At 40.0% G+C, this 20,585-nt stretch overlaps 1 protein-coding gene across 2 annotated transcripts in view; it reads right to left on the bottom strand.

Annotated features, from left to right (window-relative positions):
* The window catches only part of LOC121296806 (polypeptide N-acetylgalactosaminyltransferase 9-like), a 43,887-nt gene that overhangs the window by 18,351 nt on the left and 4,951 nt on the right, over nucleotides 1–20,585 (bottom strand). For both annotated transcript variants that reach the window (XM_041222626.1, XM_041222625.1), the window contains exons 2-4: nucleotides 16,554–16,734; nucleotides 9,607–9,773; nucleotides 5,709–5,883 (exon numbers count right to left, since the gene is read on the bottom strand). In XM_041222626.1, the coding sequence (XP_041078560.1) occupies nucleotides 5,709–5,883; nucleotides 9,607–9,773; nucleotides 16,554–16,734 (523 nt within the window). The remainder of the gene's footprint in view (nucleotides 1–5,708; nucleotides 5,884–9,606; nucleotides 9,774–16,553; nucleotides 16,735–20,585) is intronic.

The following is a 20,585-nucleotide window of genomic DNA, read 5'->3' as shown; positions in this document are numbered from 1 at the left end:
TGAATGGGCTTTGAAAGATTATTTTCCTGAATCCAGTATTAAAGTTGGCAGGGAGATTTCTCAGGGGTTTGCAGGCTCTGCTCTCACACAACACTGTTGCTGATTGCCAGGTAGGCTAAACGCATGTCTCGTTTTCACCTCATTATTACCATGCCTCATCAGTGGCACTGCCACCTTTGAAATACCTCACTGCATTAGCCATGCAGCACAGGCATGTTGAGCTGATGCTGAATACGATGGCATTCATATAAAAGACAGCTGCATGTGTTTGACACTTTCTTGTTGTTTTCTGTATCACTCACCCAGCTGTGCTGCACTGTACAGGCTTCTCACTTCAGTCCCTACTACAACTGTATCAGAGCTTTACTAACAACAAGCAATTCATTAAGCTCCTTATTAAGCTCCTTAGCATTTTGGGGATCTCACTCAGGCCCTCAAAGTCATATTAAAAGCCTATCCAGAGACAGTTACATGGAGGGAATACTACAGATATTATATTTACATTTCGGATGCACCGTTATCTTCCCTGTCAGCTAGTTTCTATGGAAACAAGGTGCAAAGCTGTAGTGGTTGAAGGAAATAAGAAAAATCATACAGGAGTCAGAGCAGTTTACTTCACAGCGGAAACCATTTTTGCCACTGGGAGATTCATCATGCTTTAATTCTTACTGTATACTGCTGGTTTCAGTAAAGTAACAGAGATGCTGTTTCAGTGGAAGCCAAGAGTCTGAAAATCGGTTTTAGGCAGTGAGAATGTGTGAACACTCCAGAACCTCTGGATCACACACGGCGAAGATCCAGAGCAGTCAAGTGCCCTCAACACGAAGGGTGAGGATTTTCTTTTCATCTTGGGTTTAAAGACCTAACGAGTGGTACAATGAATCATGTTGACATTTTATTTATTGACCAAAACAAACTATAAAGACTGTGTTCTCAATTCAATAATTTGTAATAATAATAATAATAATAATACACTGTGTTCATGTCCTATTAATCGCTGCCAATGTCATTCTGCTACTAGCTGCTGCAACACTTCTCATGATTTCAGGAGGTGATTTCAGTGACATCAATCTTAAGGAAGCAGACAGGTGAACTCACAATGCCAGTCCCAGTGAAAGCAATAACCTATACAACACATTCAATACACATCTGTGAGTGCAGCTGAAAGGATGAATCTGTATGCACAGAACAAATTGCTCAGCAGAACTACCCTATGGGGAAGGATACAGATCTATCATGAGCAGTGCCCTTGCTGGGAGTGGACGCTGGATTGCAGTCTCCTTCAAATAGGCTTGTTTAATGTAATCCTCTGTCTCTCCTACACTGTCCTTGGGAGCTTGTGTACATGACTTACTGTACTGAATGCTAGTCATTGTTCAATAGATCAACGTGCAGTGTAGGGTCTCCAAACACCAATTCCAATTCTAAATCGAAGAGCACATTGCTCAGCACTATTTGCATTGCTCCCCTAAATCAACTGTCTCAGTTTTTTGGTTTTGTTTTTTTCTGGTTTGGTAATTTTTTGGGGTTTGCATGTGTCCTTTTTGAAAATTGCTCCTGACGATTTGAAGTAAAGAGCATTGAGAATGCATCCTATAGTTGCGTTTATTCAACTAACATTCAGGTATCTAAATACAAAGGGGTCTTTGTGAAAAGTCCTATTTTAAAATTCAAACACGGTTTGGTAACAAGCTTTGAGAATCTAGCTCACTGAGCCGAATCCTGAATCGATACAGTACACGTAAAATCACAAACACAGCCTTCAGCTAAAAATAAATGTTGTAGATAATAAACTACTTTCACAGACATTAAAGCAGAAGGTTTTACAACTCTTTATTTGAGGAACATAGCTTGCATGATAGGCAGAATACAATACAATACAATTTGCTCTTATATCGCGCTCCTCATGCGAAGCATCCCTGGGCGCTTTACAGCAAGACCCGGAAACAACTGGCTAACAACCCAGCTTAACCGTAAGCATGTGAAAACAGACACGTCTTTTAACCCGACTTAAAAGATTACATTGTAGCTGCACCTCTGATATCACTTGGAATAGAGTTCCAGAGACGAGGCGCGCAACTGAAAGCTCTTCCTCCTCCAGATTTTAAGTGATTGCGAGGGATGACGAAAGATCAGCACCTGCTGAGCATAGAGTGCGACTGGGAGTATGAGATGCAATCACATCCTGCAGATACAAAGGCCCAGATTCATGAAGGGCTTTATAAGTAAGAAGCAAGTAAAAATGTACGGAAAATGAAGAAAATCCTACGGTATCAAAGATGGTTGGGTGGCCCGTGAATTCAAATTTGGTAACACTTTACATAGTGTCTCTAATTACTGAGTATTTACATAGTAATTACTTAGTAACATGTGTGCTTACACATACTTACCATGTTATTATGCATAGTTACAATGTAACTTGTGTGTGTACATCTTTTTGCATGATATATGTAAGTATACAATTGTATCAGAAAAGGGTTAGGGTTAGGGTTAGGGTCTTTCATGTAGCAAGTGTGCTGACTAAACCCATCTTCTACAACAGCAAACCCCCGAGACATCCTGCCAGCTGTAATCCAGCTGGGAGTGTATTTCTGCTTGCCTCTCTCACGCTTTAAAGCACAATTTGCTCCCATTAGCCTGACACATGTCACAATATAAAATGCTCACTCCCAGCAAGGACAGCAGGACATCAGGAGGGGTTGTATTTGATTGTGCTGCTCGACTGCACCTGACGTGCCAGCAGAAGCTCAGTTTATCCAGAGAACTGATGCAGTTCTGTAGGTCTCTCAACAGATTGCCAGAGCCTAGGAAAGAAACAGACACACCTGCCAATAGAGCTTAGCACAATGCATTCGGGAAATTAAAGGATATGAGAAAGCCAGCACCACCTTTTATTAAACAAGAAATACGAGTGGCACCTTAACAAGTCACATCTCTTCATTACAGCACGGAATCACTCACAAAGGAAAGCCCTGCCAACGTGATGCGAGTTCACCAGTGAACCTGTGGGTCTGAAGAACTCTTTACAGCATCTGCAAGAAGAGTAATCCACTCTTTGGAAAGTGAACATTGTGTAACGCATATTATTGAATGTAGATAACCTGAGCACGTCCAAAAGCGTGTGTTTCGACCATGCACACTGGAGGAGTCCTGCAGGGTTATAGTTTAAATAGGCTTTTTTATAACACTAGGGAAATGTGCATGCCACACCAAAAAGGAATAATGAATAATTATAAGAAGGATTTTTTTTAATAAGGTTATCTGCAGTTTGTGGGACTTGGATTTCATTAGTGTGCTTTATAAACTGCCTCTACTGACCCTTCGCAACTACCATTAACGCTCTGTAATTTCAATTGGCTACATTAAAAAAATATGAAAAGAAAAGACAGAGAATTCTGCAAAATGCTTTCACTATCTTGAGGATGAATGCATATTGATATACATTCTATTTAGATGAGAGATTTTCAAGAGCACTCTATGATTGCAGTCCTGTATTTAGTGATCACAGAAACTAAACCTACACTGGTACATTGTATCATCTCCAGATGCTTCATATTTATTTTGATCACCTGTTTAATAACCTGCTCTGTATGAGGATTCTCTATTGTTGTTTCTGTTTACCTGTAGATCAACATGCCCTTTGCTTACTAACTAACAATCCCAGCAAAAAATAACCTTAAAAAGCATTTTGGTGTCCAGAATAAACTGAGAAACAAAAGATAACACTTATATTCGTGAGAGTTAAAACCTTCTAATCAAAACCACTGAACTGTGTAATGCAGAAACGCACACAGCTTCCCCAGTGGGGACTTTAAAATGCATTAAATGCAGTCACACACACACACACACACACACACACACACACACACACACACACACACACAAAACACAGAGTTACCTATATGACACCTTGTGGTAGATTCAAATGAAATATTTTGAAGTCTGAGTGATAAGGCTTGGGCTTTCATACAGAGCATTGCCACAGCATTATTAATATAGCATCACGTTTTGCTGAGGGAATCACATAAGGAGACGCGTTGATGCCTGAAATGTCTCGTCCCTTCAAAGCAACCCAAGTCCTGCTCCAGCCGAGCACATCAAGAGCCGACAGGGTTAAGGTATCCAGAGGCACTTTTACTGCCAATGCCTGCCAAGTCCCTGTTGTTATCAGCAGCCAGCCATGAGCTTCCCCTGAAGGCAGCCGTATTCACCTGATCAAGATGGAGAAGCTGATCATTGCACAGCTATATTGATATATTGCAAAAACGGTCTGGATCTAACAGACAGACACACACACTGAAACAAAACCACATAATATATGAACCAGGGGTGTCTTTAAAAGAAGGCGGCAGGGGCAACAGCACATATGAAAGACAAAGAGTTCAAGAAGAAGCCACGGCAATAAAGAGCTTGGGAAATGAAAGTGCTGATCAACCCCAAGACACTTATTTAAACACCAGCCTAACGAGGCAATCTATTTGTCTACCTGCGTGTGACTGATTCCTGAGTCATGCAAGTCACTTTGTTTTAATTCAAGACGAAATGAATACAAAGAAGAAAGAGTGCCAAGAAGAGCGACCAGAATTATTCCTGGTTTAAAAGGCATGTCATACGCAGACAGGCTAAAAGAATTGAATCTGTTATCATCTCTTAAACAAAGAAGACCATGCAGCGATCTAATTCATGTATTAAAAATTCTAAAAGGTATTGACAATGTCAACCCAGGGGACTTTTTTGACCTGAAAAAAGAAAGAAGGTCCAGGAGTCACAAATGGAGATTAAATAAAGGGGCATGCAGAACAGAAAATAGGAGAATTGTGGGATACTGGAACCAACTCCCCAGTAATGTTGTTGAAGCTGACACCCTGGGATTCTTCAAGAAGCTGCTTGGTGAGATTCTGGGATCAATAAGCTACTAACAACCTAACGAGCAAGATGGGCTGAATGGTCTCCTATTGTTAGAGATCTTTCTTATGTTCTTCTTCTTATGTTCTAATACATCTGTTAGGATATGAGATATTTATTACTGCTGCTGACTTCTTTGGTTTGCTCTCTGCCTGCATCACACATGTTAGTAAATAGAAATGCAAACAATAAGTGCCTTTGTTTTTTCCTGCATTGTTCGCATAGAAAAGCATTTGAGGGCTCTTTAAATGTGTCAGTACTGGCAACCTGAAAATGATCTTCCCCCAAGGTCATGAATTTCTTCAGTGTCCAGCCTCAACCACACACTGTCTTCAGGGCTCTCTGAGCTGACAGTCTCAAACTAGGTGCCAATTAAGGCTGGTTGTGTTGCTTGTTTTGTGATAAGCGTTGATGTCAACTGGAAATTGGGTTGAGACCCTCTGAAGTTATTTCATTAAGCTCCTTAAGCTGGGCCCCAGAGGTACACAAAACCAAGCAGTGCCCTTGACAGTTGAAAACCTCTCATTTCACTTTCTTTTTCTTTCTTTCTTTCTTTCTTTCTTTCTTTCTTTCTTTCTTTCTTTCTTTCTTTCTTTCTTTCTTTCTTTCTTTCTTTCTTTCTTTCTTTCTTTCTTTTTTGTGCATCCCATAGCACTACCTGTTATGACTCCCTTTCTCTTTCTTACTGTCAAACAGACCTTTATTTTTAACTGTAAAACCCCAATGTGGGCCACCTTGTATACACTGCCCCCCTTTCATAGACCCAGAGTATATTTACACCACATTAAGAAAACTTGACTTACCAACCGATGTTGAACTCCACGTGGGCATCAAAGAAGCCCACGACAGGAGCCGTGGCCGCCTTCCACCCGTGAATCCTGGCTCGGATCAATCCTTCCCTCTTGTTGTTGCGCACAATTTTCACGAGCCCCGGGTACCTCTTGTTCACATACTGGTCCAGGTTGAATTTCAGCTCCACTGCAGCAGAGACAGTGACAAAGAAGCTGCAGACGTAAAATGAATCACCCTGGCAACTTGACTTTCTGTGAGAAGCGCGTTCAAAATCAATCACATGGCCAACTGTTTGTTGTTCCTTTTAAGCGCCATACTGCATTTTTCACTGTGCTTTAATAAGCCATGGATTATTTAATTCACTTTACATTTTTTTCACTATAATCACATACAAAATGACACTCCTGTATGATCACAATTGGATGAGCAGTTTCCAACAAACTGTATCGCTGGCAAACCAATACGTCTGCTCTGCATCATAATAACGCTAGCTGGTCCTATACATGGTCTATCTTTACAGCTGTTACCTGCTTGGAACAAACTCTGCAGATGCAAAACACTGATCAGTGCTAGAAATATTCCCAGCAGGTCCCTGAAATCGTCTCCGTTCAGCTCAGTAATATAATTCAAGGTAGGGAAGTGAGTTTCTGTCACTTTGCTTCCCTGCCATATAGTGTAGCTGCCAGTTTCAAAGTCTACAATCATTTATTAATGTTTAAGAGATGGGGGGGGGGGGGGGGGGGAGATTCAGTTGAAACGCGGGTGAAATGGCTGTTCAATGAAAATATGAACAACCCAGGCAGTTTACTAATGGCACACAAGAGTTTATTTAAGAAACTCTAAATAACCCAAAGAGACTCCCAGACAGTCACATGCTTGTTATCACAAAGGGTGCTTCTCTCTCTATGAATATGTGTAGGGGAGGTCAGAGGGCAGCAGTGTCAAGGGTTAAATTAGTTCATTATTTCAATGGCATGTTTGATCAGTGCCCAGGTTTACATTCAGGAAAAGACAAATTGAGGAAAAAATATATAGTACAATAACTCTAATAATAAATACTGGAGCAATAGAACACAGAAAATGCATAGCAAAGTAAGGCAAATATAATAATAATACTAATTCAGGAGTACAACATTAATTTATCTTGGCTGTCTGCCAACAATCTCGACTTTAATAATTACAGCTTAATTAAATACATGCAATGATTTGAATACAGCAAGATTTCCCCTGGTTTGTTTAAAAAAAGAGGACACATTCTGTTTTAAATTAACCGTCTTTAATTGTCGTAATTGTGCAATTATGGGACAACTAAATGACAAACGTTGGCAAATGTTTTTTGTTTATTAAAGTGCAATTATTAAATAAATGTTAGCAGGTTCAGAAGCATTTAAACTAGAAAGGAAGGGGGGAGAAATCAACAAAAAAACAGAAGGGAGACTGCATCAAAACAAGAACAACAACTCAGGTAAGACAACCATTAAATGTATTTATCTAAATGCTAGAAGTATCAGAAACAAAATTCTAGAACTTGAAGCTACTGCACTAACAGGTAACTATGATGTGATAGGTGTTACAGAAACGTGGTTGTCTGAGAGTGATGGGGACGAATATAATATTTGTGGGTATACACTGTATAGGAAAGACAGGCAGGACAGAAGAGGAGGAGGGGTAGCGCTATACAAAAGAAACAGTCTTGAAGCCCAGGTGTTAAACCTGGACAAAGACAATAAAAAGACGATACTGAAGATACATGCCCCACATGTCATCCAGTTCCTATCCAGTTTTAAATAACTTTAGCATAACTGAGGCAGAAGTGTTAAAGGGACTAGGAGCTCTTAAAAGAAACAAATCCCCTGGGCCGGATGAGATCCTCCCAGTAGTACTCAAAGAAATGAAAGAAGTAATTTACAAACCGCTAACCAAGATCATGCAGCAGTCTCTTGACACAGGAGTGGTACCGACAGACTGGAAAATTGCAAACGTAATACCGATCCACAAAAAGGGAAACAAAACTGAACCAGGTAACTACAGACCAGTAAGTCTGACTTCTATTATATGCAAACTTATGGAAACTATAATAAGATCCAAAATGGAAAATTACCTATATGGTAACAGGGTCCTGGGAGACAGTCAACATGGTTTTAGGAAAGGGAGATCGTGCCTAACTAACTTGCTTGATTTTTTTGAGGATGCAACATCGATAATGGATAATTGCAAAGCATATGACATGGTTTATTTAGATTTCCAGAAAGCTTTTGACAAAGTCCCGCACAAAAGATTAATTCTCAAACTGAACGCAGTTGGGATTCAAGGAAACACATGTACATGGATTAGGGAGTGGTTAACATGTAGAAAACAGAAAGTACTTATTAGAGGAAAAACCTCAGAATGGAGTGTGGTAACCAGTGGTGTACCACAGGGATCAGTATTAGGTCCTCTGCTATTCCTAATCTACATTAATGATTTAGATTCTGGTATAGTAAGCAAACTTGTTAAATTTGCAGACGACACAAAAGTAGGAGGAGTGGCAAACACTGTTGCAGCAGCAAAGGTCATTCAAAATGATCTAGACAAGATTCAGAACTGGGCAGACACATGGCAAATGACATTTAATAGAGAAAAATGTAAGGTACTGCACACAGGAAATAAAAATGTACATTATAAATATCATATGGGAGATACTGAAATTGGAGAAGGAATCTATGAAAAAGACCTAGGAGTTTTTGTTGACTCAGAAATGTCTTCATCTAGACAATGTGGGGAAGCTATAAAAAAAGGCTAACAAGATGCTCGGATACATTGTGAAAAGTGTCGAATTTAAATCAAGGGAAGTAATGTTAAAACTGTACAATGTCGACCCAAGGGACTTTTTCAGCCTGAAAAAAGAAACAAGGACCAGGGGTCACAAATGGAGATTAGACAAAGGGGCATTCAGAACAGAAAATAGGAGGCACTTTTTTACACAGAGAATTGTGAGGGTCTGGAATCAACTCCCCAGTAATGTTGTTGAAGCTGACACCCAGGGATCCTTCAAGAAGCTGCTTAATGAGATTTTGGGATCAATAAGCTACTAACAACCAAACGAGCAAGATGGGCCGAATGGCCTCCTCTCGTTTGTAAACTTTCTTATGTTCTTATGTTCTAATTCATACTGTAATTGCAATGAAGTTAGAGACCATTTTAAATCTTAACAAAAAATAAATAAATACATCTTGAAAAAACTCCATGATTTTAAAGTAAAAACTGGCCACTAGTACTTCTGTATTTAATCAATATTTAATAAGACGAAAGGCAACTCATTTACAACAGCTCCTGTATTGGGAACGCTTTAATGAACCAACACAGACTCAGCTTATTCCCTCTTTAAACACATTATTTATAATAATGCCTTCCAGCAAGCCTGGCTTACCACAAATAGTACATTCTAACTAATTGATTGCCAAGCATCCCCTCATCGCTTCCCAGTTATAAAATCAGAGCAGTCTCAGGGAATTAGGGACTGCCTTTACTATGCCAGATCCATTGGGTTCTGCCTGAGACTCTTTGACTCAGCAGAGCTTCATCAGCACACTTCAGCTATCATTTTTTTATAAGCCCTAAAGCATGTCTAAGTGTAGTCCTCATGGGCTCAGTTATGTTCAGATCCTGTTGCCAGTTTGATTAAAGTGATCACATTAATAGCAACCCATCTGAACGACCCCCCCTCTATCAAAGCTGCTTAGGTCTGCTTTCAGAAATGTGTACTGCACTTTGGAGGAAAGACCTTAATGAACTTGAGGAATGATTCACAGCCGATTTCAACCCTAACAGATATCAATAAGGACCCTAGGATTGACCAATACTAATGCCAGTGCTGATTGAGGAGCTGGGGATGAATTGGGGTTTGACCCAATGGTGAACTGGTCTTACCGCTGTCACTGTTGTCATCCACCAGAATGATCTCCTTGAGGAGCTGTGGTGGAGTGTGGTTGACAACGCTGTGCACAGACCGCAGGATCACTGACAGAGCCTCGTTCACAAAGATGAAGACCACGGCCATCTGAGGGAGGGCACTTGGGTAGGTCATCTGCTTGCACCTGTGAGGACAGCAGAAAATACATAAATAACCAATGAAATAAATACATCAATAAATCGATAAACAAACCAATAAACAAATAAACAGATGACTAAGTGAATAAATTCCATTTGACGAATACACAGTGGACTCCAAGAACCTCAATCGCTTTTAAATGGAATAATGTAAGCTTTGCTTGCAGTAGATGCGTGGGTGTGCCGCACTGCTGTGAAAGAAACACAAAGCAAATTCCCTCCACTGGGTCAAGGGTGAAATGGGAGCAAAACCCACACTTGCTAATTGGTCAGGTCCAGGTGCACATACCATACAAGGGAAGATCACACTGTATAGTAGGCTTACTGGCTGGGACTGCTTCCATGTTGTTCCACTGAAATAGCAACCCTGACCAGCTGTTGGGTTATATAAGCAGCTCCAGCTTCAGTCACTGTGGTTATTAAATATGCTGCTGACTATTAAAAGGGATAGGTTGTATTCACGATCAATCAATCCTGCTTGATTGTTGTTTTTGATCCATGTAAAAACACAAGGCACAGGGTCAGTCCTTTACAAACCAAAGTGTGCTCATTTTTATAGGCTACATAGGCAATTTATTTTATTTGGTAATTATGTTGTCCTTGGAGTAACACACAAAAACAAGGCCACCTAGAGATTAGACGGAGGAAAAAAAAACAAATAAAGAAACAGTCGGTAATATTGAAAGGGGAATTGCAAACACATGTTCTTTGCACAGCTCTCAGTATAATTGCACACCTCTTTGGACTGTGTGAACAGAAGCACTCAGTGCTAACAAAACACACGGCTGCATGTTTAGTTACTTTGACAACATTTGGGCAGTGTGTTTCAGCCCAGCTGAGTATATCTGTGTCACATGACTGTGTTCTTTTCCTTCATTGTAGCCCAGCTCAGCTCCCAGAAAAAGAAACATGTTCCATCTTAACAGGGAAATAGATGTGAACAGCACATCTACAATGCAAAACAAAAGTAAATAATACAATATTCAAGCAGTCTATACAATACTTTACTGTGTGCCAATAAGGAAAGCATTACTGTAGCCCTCAGCTTAGTGGTGTGAACCAATTAGACTCAGTTGTGACTATCGCCCCCACCACTGCCATGTATACTCTGTCTCAAATTGTTCCCATTAGCGACTGCACAGGGGTCCAATAGCCTCAGCCATTGTTTAAAGGCATTATGAGAAATGGCTGCATTCCTTCTCTAAAAGCTTTGGAGAAAGTAAATCATCCTCTCCAAGGTCCTCTTCCACTGCATGTTAAATGATGCTGATGCTGCTAAGCACTGAAGAAAGCAAATTGCTCTCTCACATTTATTGTTTGCTTCTGAAATTCTTGTTTTTTGAGCGACATAACATGAAACAAGTGGCACTTGTTCATTCCAGTTGCTGTCTACCGAATATCCTTGATATTGCAATAAGACTTAAGATTTTTTTTTTAAAGTTTTTCTACTGCCAACAGCTCATTACTTTTCAGTGGGCTTAATGTACTGTAATCCACATTGAAATGCCACCTAACTAATCATTTATCAACAGCTTGTTTACAGAATGGGAAAACTCCACTAGTCCTTCCTGAGCCAGTGCATGACTCTGCTGGTGCTTAAGTGATAAGGCATATTAATGCTGCAGTGTTGATATATATCAGGTCTATTCATATTTCACACTGTAGGGTGGTTTTGTTGCTAGTCTAAGTAATTGCTTTTAGAAGTAATTTACAGCAAGCAAAACAGCCTGTTAGGATTTGACCTTGCAGCAGCCTGCTATGATGGCTGCATTTAAACTGGGTAGCATGTTATGCACTCGACAAATTGGACATGATTTTGAACAAAATAAAACTTACAACACATTTGTGTGGCTGACTAGACTGGGTTACACAATGCACGTTGACATGGCTGCTAAAAATCCATAGTCCAGTAAAACCTCAGTGGTTCAAGCTTCCATGTGTCGAACACTGCTGTTGTTTTATCAGCCCCTGGTGGCCTGCCTGTGTGCATTTCTTCTCTGTGTTTTTTCTATTTCTGGTGTTTACAATACAGTGTTGTGATTGTATTGTAATTATAATCAGAAGTGCCTTCATTAGGGATATACTAATCAGTATGAAAAAAAAGATCAACCAAACGCAGTGGAGTTTGATGCTTGGAGTTTGAGTCTGAGTCCATGTCCTTGAGCCGTGGTTATCTCTTTGTTTTTGCTGTGTGAGGATTGCACTGCAATAGACGCCTGTCATGTGTCAAGGGTGCTCATCTTTAGCATACACACAGTTAATGACAATAACACGGATCTGTCACGATATTCTGTGACGCAGCCTGTCACAATATGAGCCAGAACCACACGGGACCCGGGCGGGATCGTCACGTTTCAGTGCTTGAAGAGTTTCTCAAATTGTGGAATAATGGCTTGGATTTCAAATAATTGCATGCATACAACCCCCAAAAAATTGGATGTTCACCATGTTGCAGCTTGTGTGTGCCTACACAAGCAAAATATTGATTAATGTGTGTGATGCTGGGAAAAAATGTAGTAAATTACCCAAGCAAACAAGCCTATATCTGTGGGAATCCAGGAATTATTCTTAAAGAATTTGTATACCGCACAACCAATGCCTTACAGTGCTGTGCATGTATTTGTCTGCAGATTCTGTATGTTATGAAGTTGTATTTTGAATGACCACATGGCCAGTGCAGGTTATTTCACCTTGAATGACGAATGGAAGCATGTTGCCCGGGTGCTTGTTGGGGTACTGGCCTACAAAGTTCCTTGAATTTTTTGGAGATTGGAGTTAGGCTTTAGAGTTTTACAGTTGTGCTGCATTAGGGTTAGGGTTAAGGTTTACCCAATACAGTAGCAGTTTAGCCAGCACATGCATTGAGCTTTACAGTGGATGTCTTGTGAATACCCCTGCTTTTCAGATAAAAGCAGGTGGGGGTGGATCTGAGGGGCTATAAATAAATATATATAATTATGGAACATTCGGAGCTGGGCAATTCAGATGCAGCTTGTTTTGTTAAACCGATGGTGAACAGAGAGTAAATAAGCGGCAATTCACCTTCTCTTTCACATACAGTTTTTTGTAATCATTGCGTTTCATATACCCTTGAAAGGTTGCCTGCCAGCTGAGTGCTTGAAAATACAATTATTTTTAAATTCTCTTCTTTTTAAAGAGTGATTCTTTAACAAGCGTTTCCTGTTTTTTGTACATTTGTGAAATAATCTCAGGGTCTTATTAAAAATCTGATGAACAAATTGATTTACAGCACTGAGCATTCAAAAATGATATGAGGCCTGCAGCATCCCGCATGGATATTTCAGTGGTGAAGTCGAGCTGGAAATATTCTATAGGCAGAGGTGATGTAGGCGGGCTGGAACATCGTTCTGGTACTGTATATTCTATAGGCAGAGGTGATGTAGGTGAGCTGGAACATCGTTCTGGTACTATATATTCTATAGGCAGAGGTGATGTAGGTGGCTGGAACATCGTTCTGGTACTATATATTCTATAGGCAGAGGTGATGTAGGTGAGCTGGAACATCGTTCTGGTACTATATATTCTATAGGCAGAGGTGATGTAGGTGAGCTGGAACATCGTTCTGGTACTGTATATTCTATAGGCAGAGGTGATGTAGGCGGGCTGGAACATCGTTCTGGTACTGTATATTCTATAGGCAGAGGTGATGTAGGCGGGCTGGAACATCGTTCTGGTACTATATATTCTATAGGCAGAGGTGATGTAGGTGAGCTGGAACATCGTTCTGGTACTATATATTCTATAGGCAGAGGTGATGTAGGTGAGCTGGAACATCGTTCTGGTACTATATATTCTATAGGCAGAGGTGATGTAGGCGGGCTGGAACATCGTTCTGGTACTATATATTCTATAGGCAGAGGTGATGTAGGCGGGCTGGAACATCGTTCTGGTACTATATATTCTATAGGCAGCGGTCATGTAGGTGAGCTGGAACATCGTTCTGGTACTATATATTCTATAGGCAGAGGTGATGTAGGTGAGCTGGAACATCATTCTGGTACTATATATTCTATAGGCAGCGGTGATGTAGGTGAGCTGGAACATTGTTCTGGTACTATATATTCTATAGGCAGAGGTGATGTAGGCGGGCTGGAACATCATTCTGGTACTATATATTCTATAGGCAGATGTCATGTAGGTGAGCTGGAACATCGTTCTGGTACTATATATTATATAGGCAGAGGTGATGTAGGCAGGCTGGAACATTGTTCTGGTACTATATATTCTATAGGCAGAGGTGATGTAGGTGAGCTGGAACATCGTTCTGGTACTATATATTCTATAGGCAGCGGTGATGTAGGTGAGCTGGAACAATTTCAGGCGAGTGGAAATACTTGTAGAACTAAGATCAATGCATTACCTACTGTACGTGTTTCAGTATACCAATAAAATGGGAATTTGTATAATAATCATTGTTTGATAAAATCAGTATTTTAGGATTACACCACTGTTGTCATTGTAATATTGTATTCTCATAGTCCCTATGAATATTGTCCACTGTTATATAAAGTTACATTCATTCACTCCTCTGCAGTTTCTGTGTGTTACTCCTCACCTTGCCATGTCAAGCAGTCGAACTGGAATGTTTTGTTTTTTGTTTTATTTTATTACATAAGGAGGTCTATTTTAATATATATGCAGTGGTGGTTCTCAATACAGCTGAGGATTTTATTTTTTTATTTTATTACATAAGGAGGTCTATTTTAATATATATGCAGTGGTGGTTCTCAGTACAGCTGAGGATGTCCTATAATGTCATCTATTGACACACTATACAATACAAATAGACAAAAAGATCAATAAAATGGACCCCCTGGGTACATCACATTGTATTTGCAGCTACAGTATGCAGCATGCATTACAATATGAAACTGCCCTCAGGCACATGTGGGTCCAGCAAACCATATTCAGAAGCTTGATGAGTCACATTGCAGAAGCAAAACCTGCATGACGTTAACTAGTGAGCTCATGTCCCTTTATCTTGCAAATAAACACGGTTAACCAGCTAATGTGAAAACTTTAAAAAGCAAACCATACCAGTCCTGGAGGGGGTTTTAGGGCTTGTGCATTTACAGAATGAAAAGAGAACTAGAGAGCGGCTTATCTATGTGATGATGAAACTCAACCTGTGCAACAACAAGCAATCATAATCCTATCCCACCAGACTGGCTCAGCAGGAAGGGCTGTAGACACAGCAATAGGGGCCCCTTACATTCCAAACACTACCTGTCATGCAACATGATATACGATACACTCCACCCACATAGCCTGGGCATGCACTATACGATACACTCCACCCACATAGCCTGGGCATGCACTATACGATACACTCCACCCACATAGCCTGGGCATGCACTATACGATACACTCCACCCACATAGCCTGGGCATGCACTATACGATACACTCCACCCACATAGCCTGGGCATGCACTATACGATACACTCCACCCACATAGCCTGGGCATGCACTATACGATACACTCCACCCACATAGCCTGGGCATGCACTATACGATACACTCCACCCACATAGCCTGGTCATGCACTATACGATACACTCCACTCACATAGCCTGGGCATGTGTGTATATATATATATATATATATATATATATAGATAGAGAGAGAGAGAGAGAGAGAGAGAGAGAGAGAGAGAGAGAGAGAGAGAGAGAGAGAAGAGAGAGAACCCCCATATAGATATATATATATATGTATATATTATATATATATATATATTATATATATATATATAATATATATATAGTCTATATCCAATCTGCAAGTTCCCAAAACAGTTAAATCTATTCTTCCTCCTATGATGAGGTTTTTATCCATCACAGACAGATATATATATATATATATATATATATATATATATATATATATATATATATATATATATATATATATATATATATATATATACACAATTTCAGTTTGAGAAAGCCTAGATTAGGCTGCACTCTTCTCAACTGACTCTCAGAAGTGAGATATTGAGAGAAGTAGCCGGATCACTATTTTTTCCATGTTGCTGTTGTGTATTATAAAAAAATAACATAATCAAAGTGTTGAGTGTCATCCATTTTGAAAACAATATGAAAATACTGTGGTGATTCTGTGCTTTAGACTGTAAACCACATTCTACACACAAAGCCAAGCCTGGACCCCAAGCTGGATATTAGATTGTTATAGATTGAATAATACAATTTGTTCCTTGAATACCATCTATAAAAAGGGATGTAAAGTGTATTGTTATGTAATTATTATTGTTGTTATTATGTTATGCGGTCTTCTTAGATACAGCATGTATCCACGCTGGATGGCTTTTGGTAATGACATGATAAATGTTTCTGGCCGTCTCTGCTCATCAGCTGATAGAGACTTTAATTGAAATGAATAGCAGGTTAGGAAAGGCCCCTAGCATCTGTACACAAGAGAAATCAATATCATATCTGATGGGCAACATGTGGAGAGCCTCTATTAAACACCCTAGTCATCGAAGGGCACTGCTCAATAGCTCCTGTGCAATTAACTTCAAACCAAGCACTGGAGCGCAAGGTCTGTAATGTGCTAGCTTTGTTTCACAAACTGAAATGAATGAAAAGGAGCTTGTATGTGTTCTGCCCAGTGTTGCCTACATCAATACTTATAGCACTGTTGAAGTCATCTGCCATTAACCAACTGCCAAAAAAGTCTATTAATATTTGAATAAACATTACTGTGCCTATGACTGATTGATTGACTTACTTCTTTGGTCTGTAGTCAGGAATGGATCTGTCCAGCGAGATCCTATCGCTCAGTTGGGCGTTGTAGCCGTATTCTTCATACTTGCTCTCCGATTCATGGCTGTCATCCCTCAGGGTGGCAGCGACTCCTCCTTGCCCCAAACCACCAGGTCCTTCCACTAATCCCATTGGTTTGGCAAGACCTTTAGGAGAGAAAAGATGCATCGTGAAATCTACCTGAAGCCAGAGTACATTCTCTGCCTTACGTTACTCAACGTTAACCATGGCACCATTGTGGGCAATCATTGGTTGTGATCTTCTGTACTGTACTGTACCACCATGTTCTGAAACTCCTTGGTCTGATAATGAAAATGCATTTTGAACAAGGCTTGCCTGTGCTGCCACACTGTGCACCAAGTATGGTCTGGAAAAAGTTCACCATGGTACATGATTGTAAACCAGGACTGAACATGTTTATACAAATCTAGAAATTTGGGTCAGAGTGGAGCTTGCCACGTGGGTCTTCATTCCAGTAACAGTGTTCTTGCATTTGTTTCTGTTCTTTGAGAATTTGAAACAGAGGATGTTTTAAGGATGTGTCCGATTTTGAGCTTGATTTAGCAGATTGGGACTCCCACACTGGGTCTTCAAGATGGACCCTGTCAACATGGTAGAAGTCTGTGGCAATTATTATTCTTGGCAATAGCTGAACACAATCTGAATACAATTACCGTCAATACCCACAATAAGACATACAATGCTTTACAAATCACATGGGATGAGTAATATATGAATGTATAATGCATGAACTGAATTTTACTTTAACAAATTAATCACAATAAGTAACTTAATGAGATCAGTGTCTTTATATCTGAGGTTCAGTTCCATTAGGTATTCATCAAAGTAGCTTCCTCATCTTTGTTTTTCAAATTGAAATGATGTAAAATATATTTAAAAGCGTGAATGACATTACAAACTGTACCAAGATTGTTAGAGAAGGACAGATTTCTATTGACTGAATGCATGGTGAGCTGTTACTTTAGTCTCACTCATCAAACACTCTTATGAACTAAGTACCTTTTGGAGGGTTATTTGAATGAATACAGTGAAATAACAGGCCACATAGACAACACATGAAGGGCTGTTTTAAAACTTTGAAAAATAGGAATAAACACTATGAAAGAGCTTCGTGATCTGCAAGACACATTCCTTAAAAGAGTCCTCCTAGTTCTGTGACTAGAGCACAATGAGTACAATCTGTATACAACTAGAACACTTCAATCAAAATTACAGGCCAGCTATCCAACATCACAAACAAGCTTTAAACATCAGGTATCTTCACTGGGAGCTACAGCAAGCATTGCTATTGATATGCATCCAAACAAGTTCCGGTTGGCATTTCTGTGCTGTTCAACGCATATTCTGTGTGATTCTCTTGATGCCCGCTGTACAACTCCAAAGGGTCACTGTGTGTGTACTGGCACTCAATCAGTACATAAAAACAAGTGCCAACGCTGCTGGCACATCAGTCACTGCTATTCTTTATAACCAAGGGTGAATTTATTGGGGTGGCATATGAGATTTAAAACAGCAATCAGTCACTTAAACACAGTCTGCTGGAAGAGGTACTCAAGGAATTATCTTGCCTTTTTGTTTTAAAGGCTGTCCTTGTATTGTCTTGTGTGCATGTTTATCTACAGTACTATGCTATTGCATGTAGTCTTCTGCTGGTATCAGCACTTTTATATCTCAGTGGATCTATCCAGTCAGCATATTAATGAACGCATAAATGAATATGCAATATGTTGATTTAGCAGCAACAGATGATAAGCAGATTTATCAGAGGTAAAATAAACATGATTAACGAATCCCTAAAGACAGGATCAACTAATCACTGCTACCTCTGATTATAGATGTGATACTAAATCAGTTACTGTGGCAGATAAATCTATGACATCCCCAGAAACTTCATTCAGATCCTATATATTGATTAATAAGGCAGAGCGAGCTGTAAACTGTATCAACAGCATGTCTTTAGAAATGACCCAATGCACATTGTTATCATTTATTTATTTTTATTTTATTTTTCAGGGGTCACATTAACTAGATTTAGTGTCGGGTTCCAAATATTTAGTTTCATGAATGCTGTTAATAAAAGACAATAGCAGACAACAGCCGTAACAACTCCTGGATTTAAAGGGCATCTCCAAACTCTCCAGTTGATTGTTAATCAGGTAATTAGTGCAGTAGCTCTTCACAGAGTGCTGACGCTCACTCCTGCACATTGGCCTGGCCCGGGAGGGGTGTTCTACTCTATAGTCCTTGGTTTTGACAGCACATCCAAAGTGTGGTTGTTTGACTCAGTCCCTATCCTGATGAACTGCCTCTTGACAAAGTGAGCTCTCCTCAGCTGAGCGTGACAGTTTGATCAGATGGTACAGATGGTGACTGTTTGCTGTAGATGGTACAAGTTTAGACAGCCTTTGAGGTGCAATGTTTACGAACATGGGGCACTTGGCTTTTTTTCCAGTTGCTGCAACTGATATCTCAAAAGATATCTTTTCTGATTAAAAAAAAAAACCAAAAAACAGAGAGACTTTGTCCAACAATTAATTGATATGACTCCCTGCTCTTGCACACTGATTTCACCAACCCCTTCCTTTCAATGCCTTTGGACTTGCTTGGAAATACGACAACCACTGTACAGCTATAGCGCTTATTACCTCATCTGACCTGCAGGGTTCAGAATCCCACACACGGTCTGTTACCACGGCACCACATGTCTCCCTTGATGTTTCTTGACACTGTAAATCAACGACTCGCTTCAGTGTTGTGTCCCAGCAGAGCCTCCCCACTTCAATTAACACAGCGCTGTTAAAGCACACAAGCTGAATGTCAAAGCATTCCTGAGACAATGTCAATGGCAGTGAAATGCATTGATCATTACTTTTGAAGAATTGCTGCAGTCAGAAAAATCCTATAGATGTATTGTTGTGTACTGCAATTAACATGGCAGGCAGAAAAAAATTGCATATACAGGTATTGTGCTTTTTTACATATCAAATAGATACAAAACTGAGCTTTAGTCTTCGGTCTGTCAATATCAATCTTTGGTCTTTTTGGCATGGTTAAAGACAATTGAGTTATTTGCAATATACTGCCTATAATTACATTTACCCTCAGGAGGTTCACTTAGTTTTAACACAGCTCTGAACTAATTAGAGGGGAAATAACTGGTGTTAATGGCAAGCCAGTCAGTTAACTAGGTTTACAATAAGGAACACAAGAACACACGTTGTTCACCATCATGTTGATATTCCTCTTAGTCCTGTTTTTGTTTTATGGGAAATGACGTATGGCAATCACTGACTGACAATTGCCCATAATGTACAATCCTTCCCCTCTCCAAGCTTTGGTAAATCTCCAGATCACAATCAAGGCGTAGCTGCTCGAAGGGCTATCGGAGCTAGGAAAAGGTCATTTATATCTCTCCCCTTGGGGGTAATTTCTTAGTCAGCAGTAAGACCTTAGCCATACAGCTGACAGTGAAAAATAGATACCAAATATATTGTTCCCAGATCCTGGAAGGTAAACGCCACAGCTTGCATCATGAAGAGTGACCCTCTCACTGTACATGATTGAGTTCTGCAAAGTTCCTGCTTCAGTAGGTGGCTCTGTATCAGCCTAAGCAGACAAGCAGGCTTTGCACAGGCTGAAGGTCATGCTAGCCCAGCTCACTGCTCTGCAGAGCTTCTGCTCAGGATTATACATTGTAAACTACGATTGATTTGGGGAAGATATTAAAACATGCACAGTAAAACTTCCTGAAGCCTCAATAAACTGAGCGACAGAGACCATTCTTCTGTTCTTTAAGGTGTTTAACACACGCAATCACAATCAAGGGGGGAAACAAAGACACAGCTTGGGATTTGAAAGACGGCTGCCACTTTACAGTAAGTGCTTATTTATGTGAAACATGCGAGTCATTATTTCAAATGCATTGGCGTTGCATGCTCTCTAGTGTGGTGTTTCAGGTTAGCACAAAAAATTCAAC

The sequence above is a fragment of the Polyodon spathula genome, chromosome 22, assembly GCF_017654505.1.
Source record: "Polyodon spathula isolate WHYD16114869_AA chromosome 22, ASM1765450v1, whole genome shotgun sequence".
Lineage (NCBI taxonomy): Eukaryota > Metazoa > Chordata > Actinopteri > Acipenseriformes > Polyodontidae > Polyodon > Polyodon spathula.
This window is presented reverse-complemented; position numbering and strand designations above follow the sequence as displayed.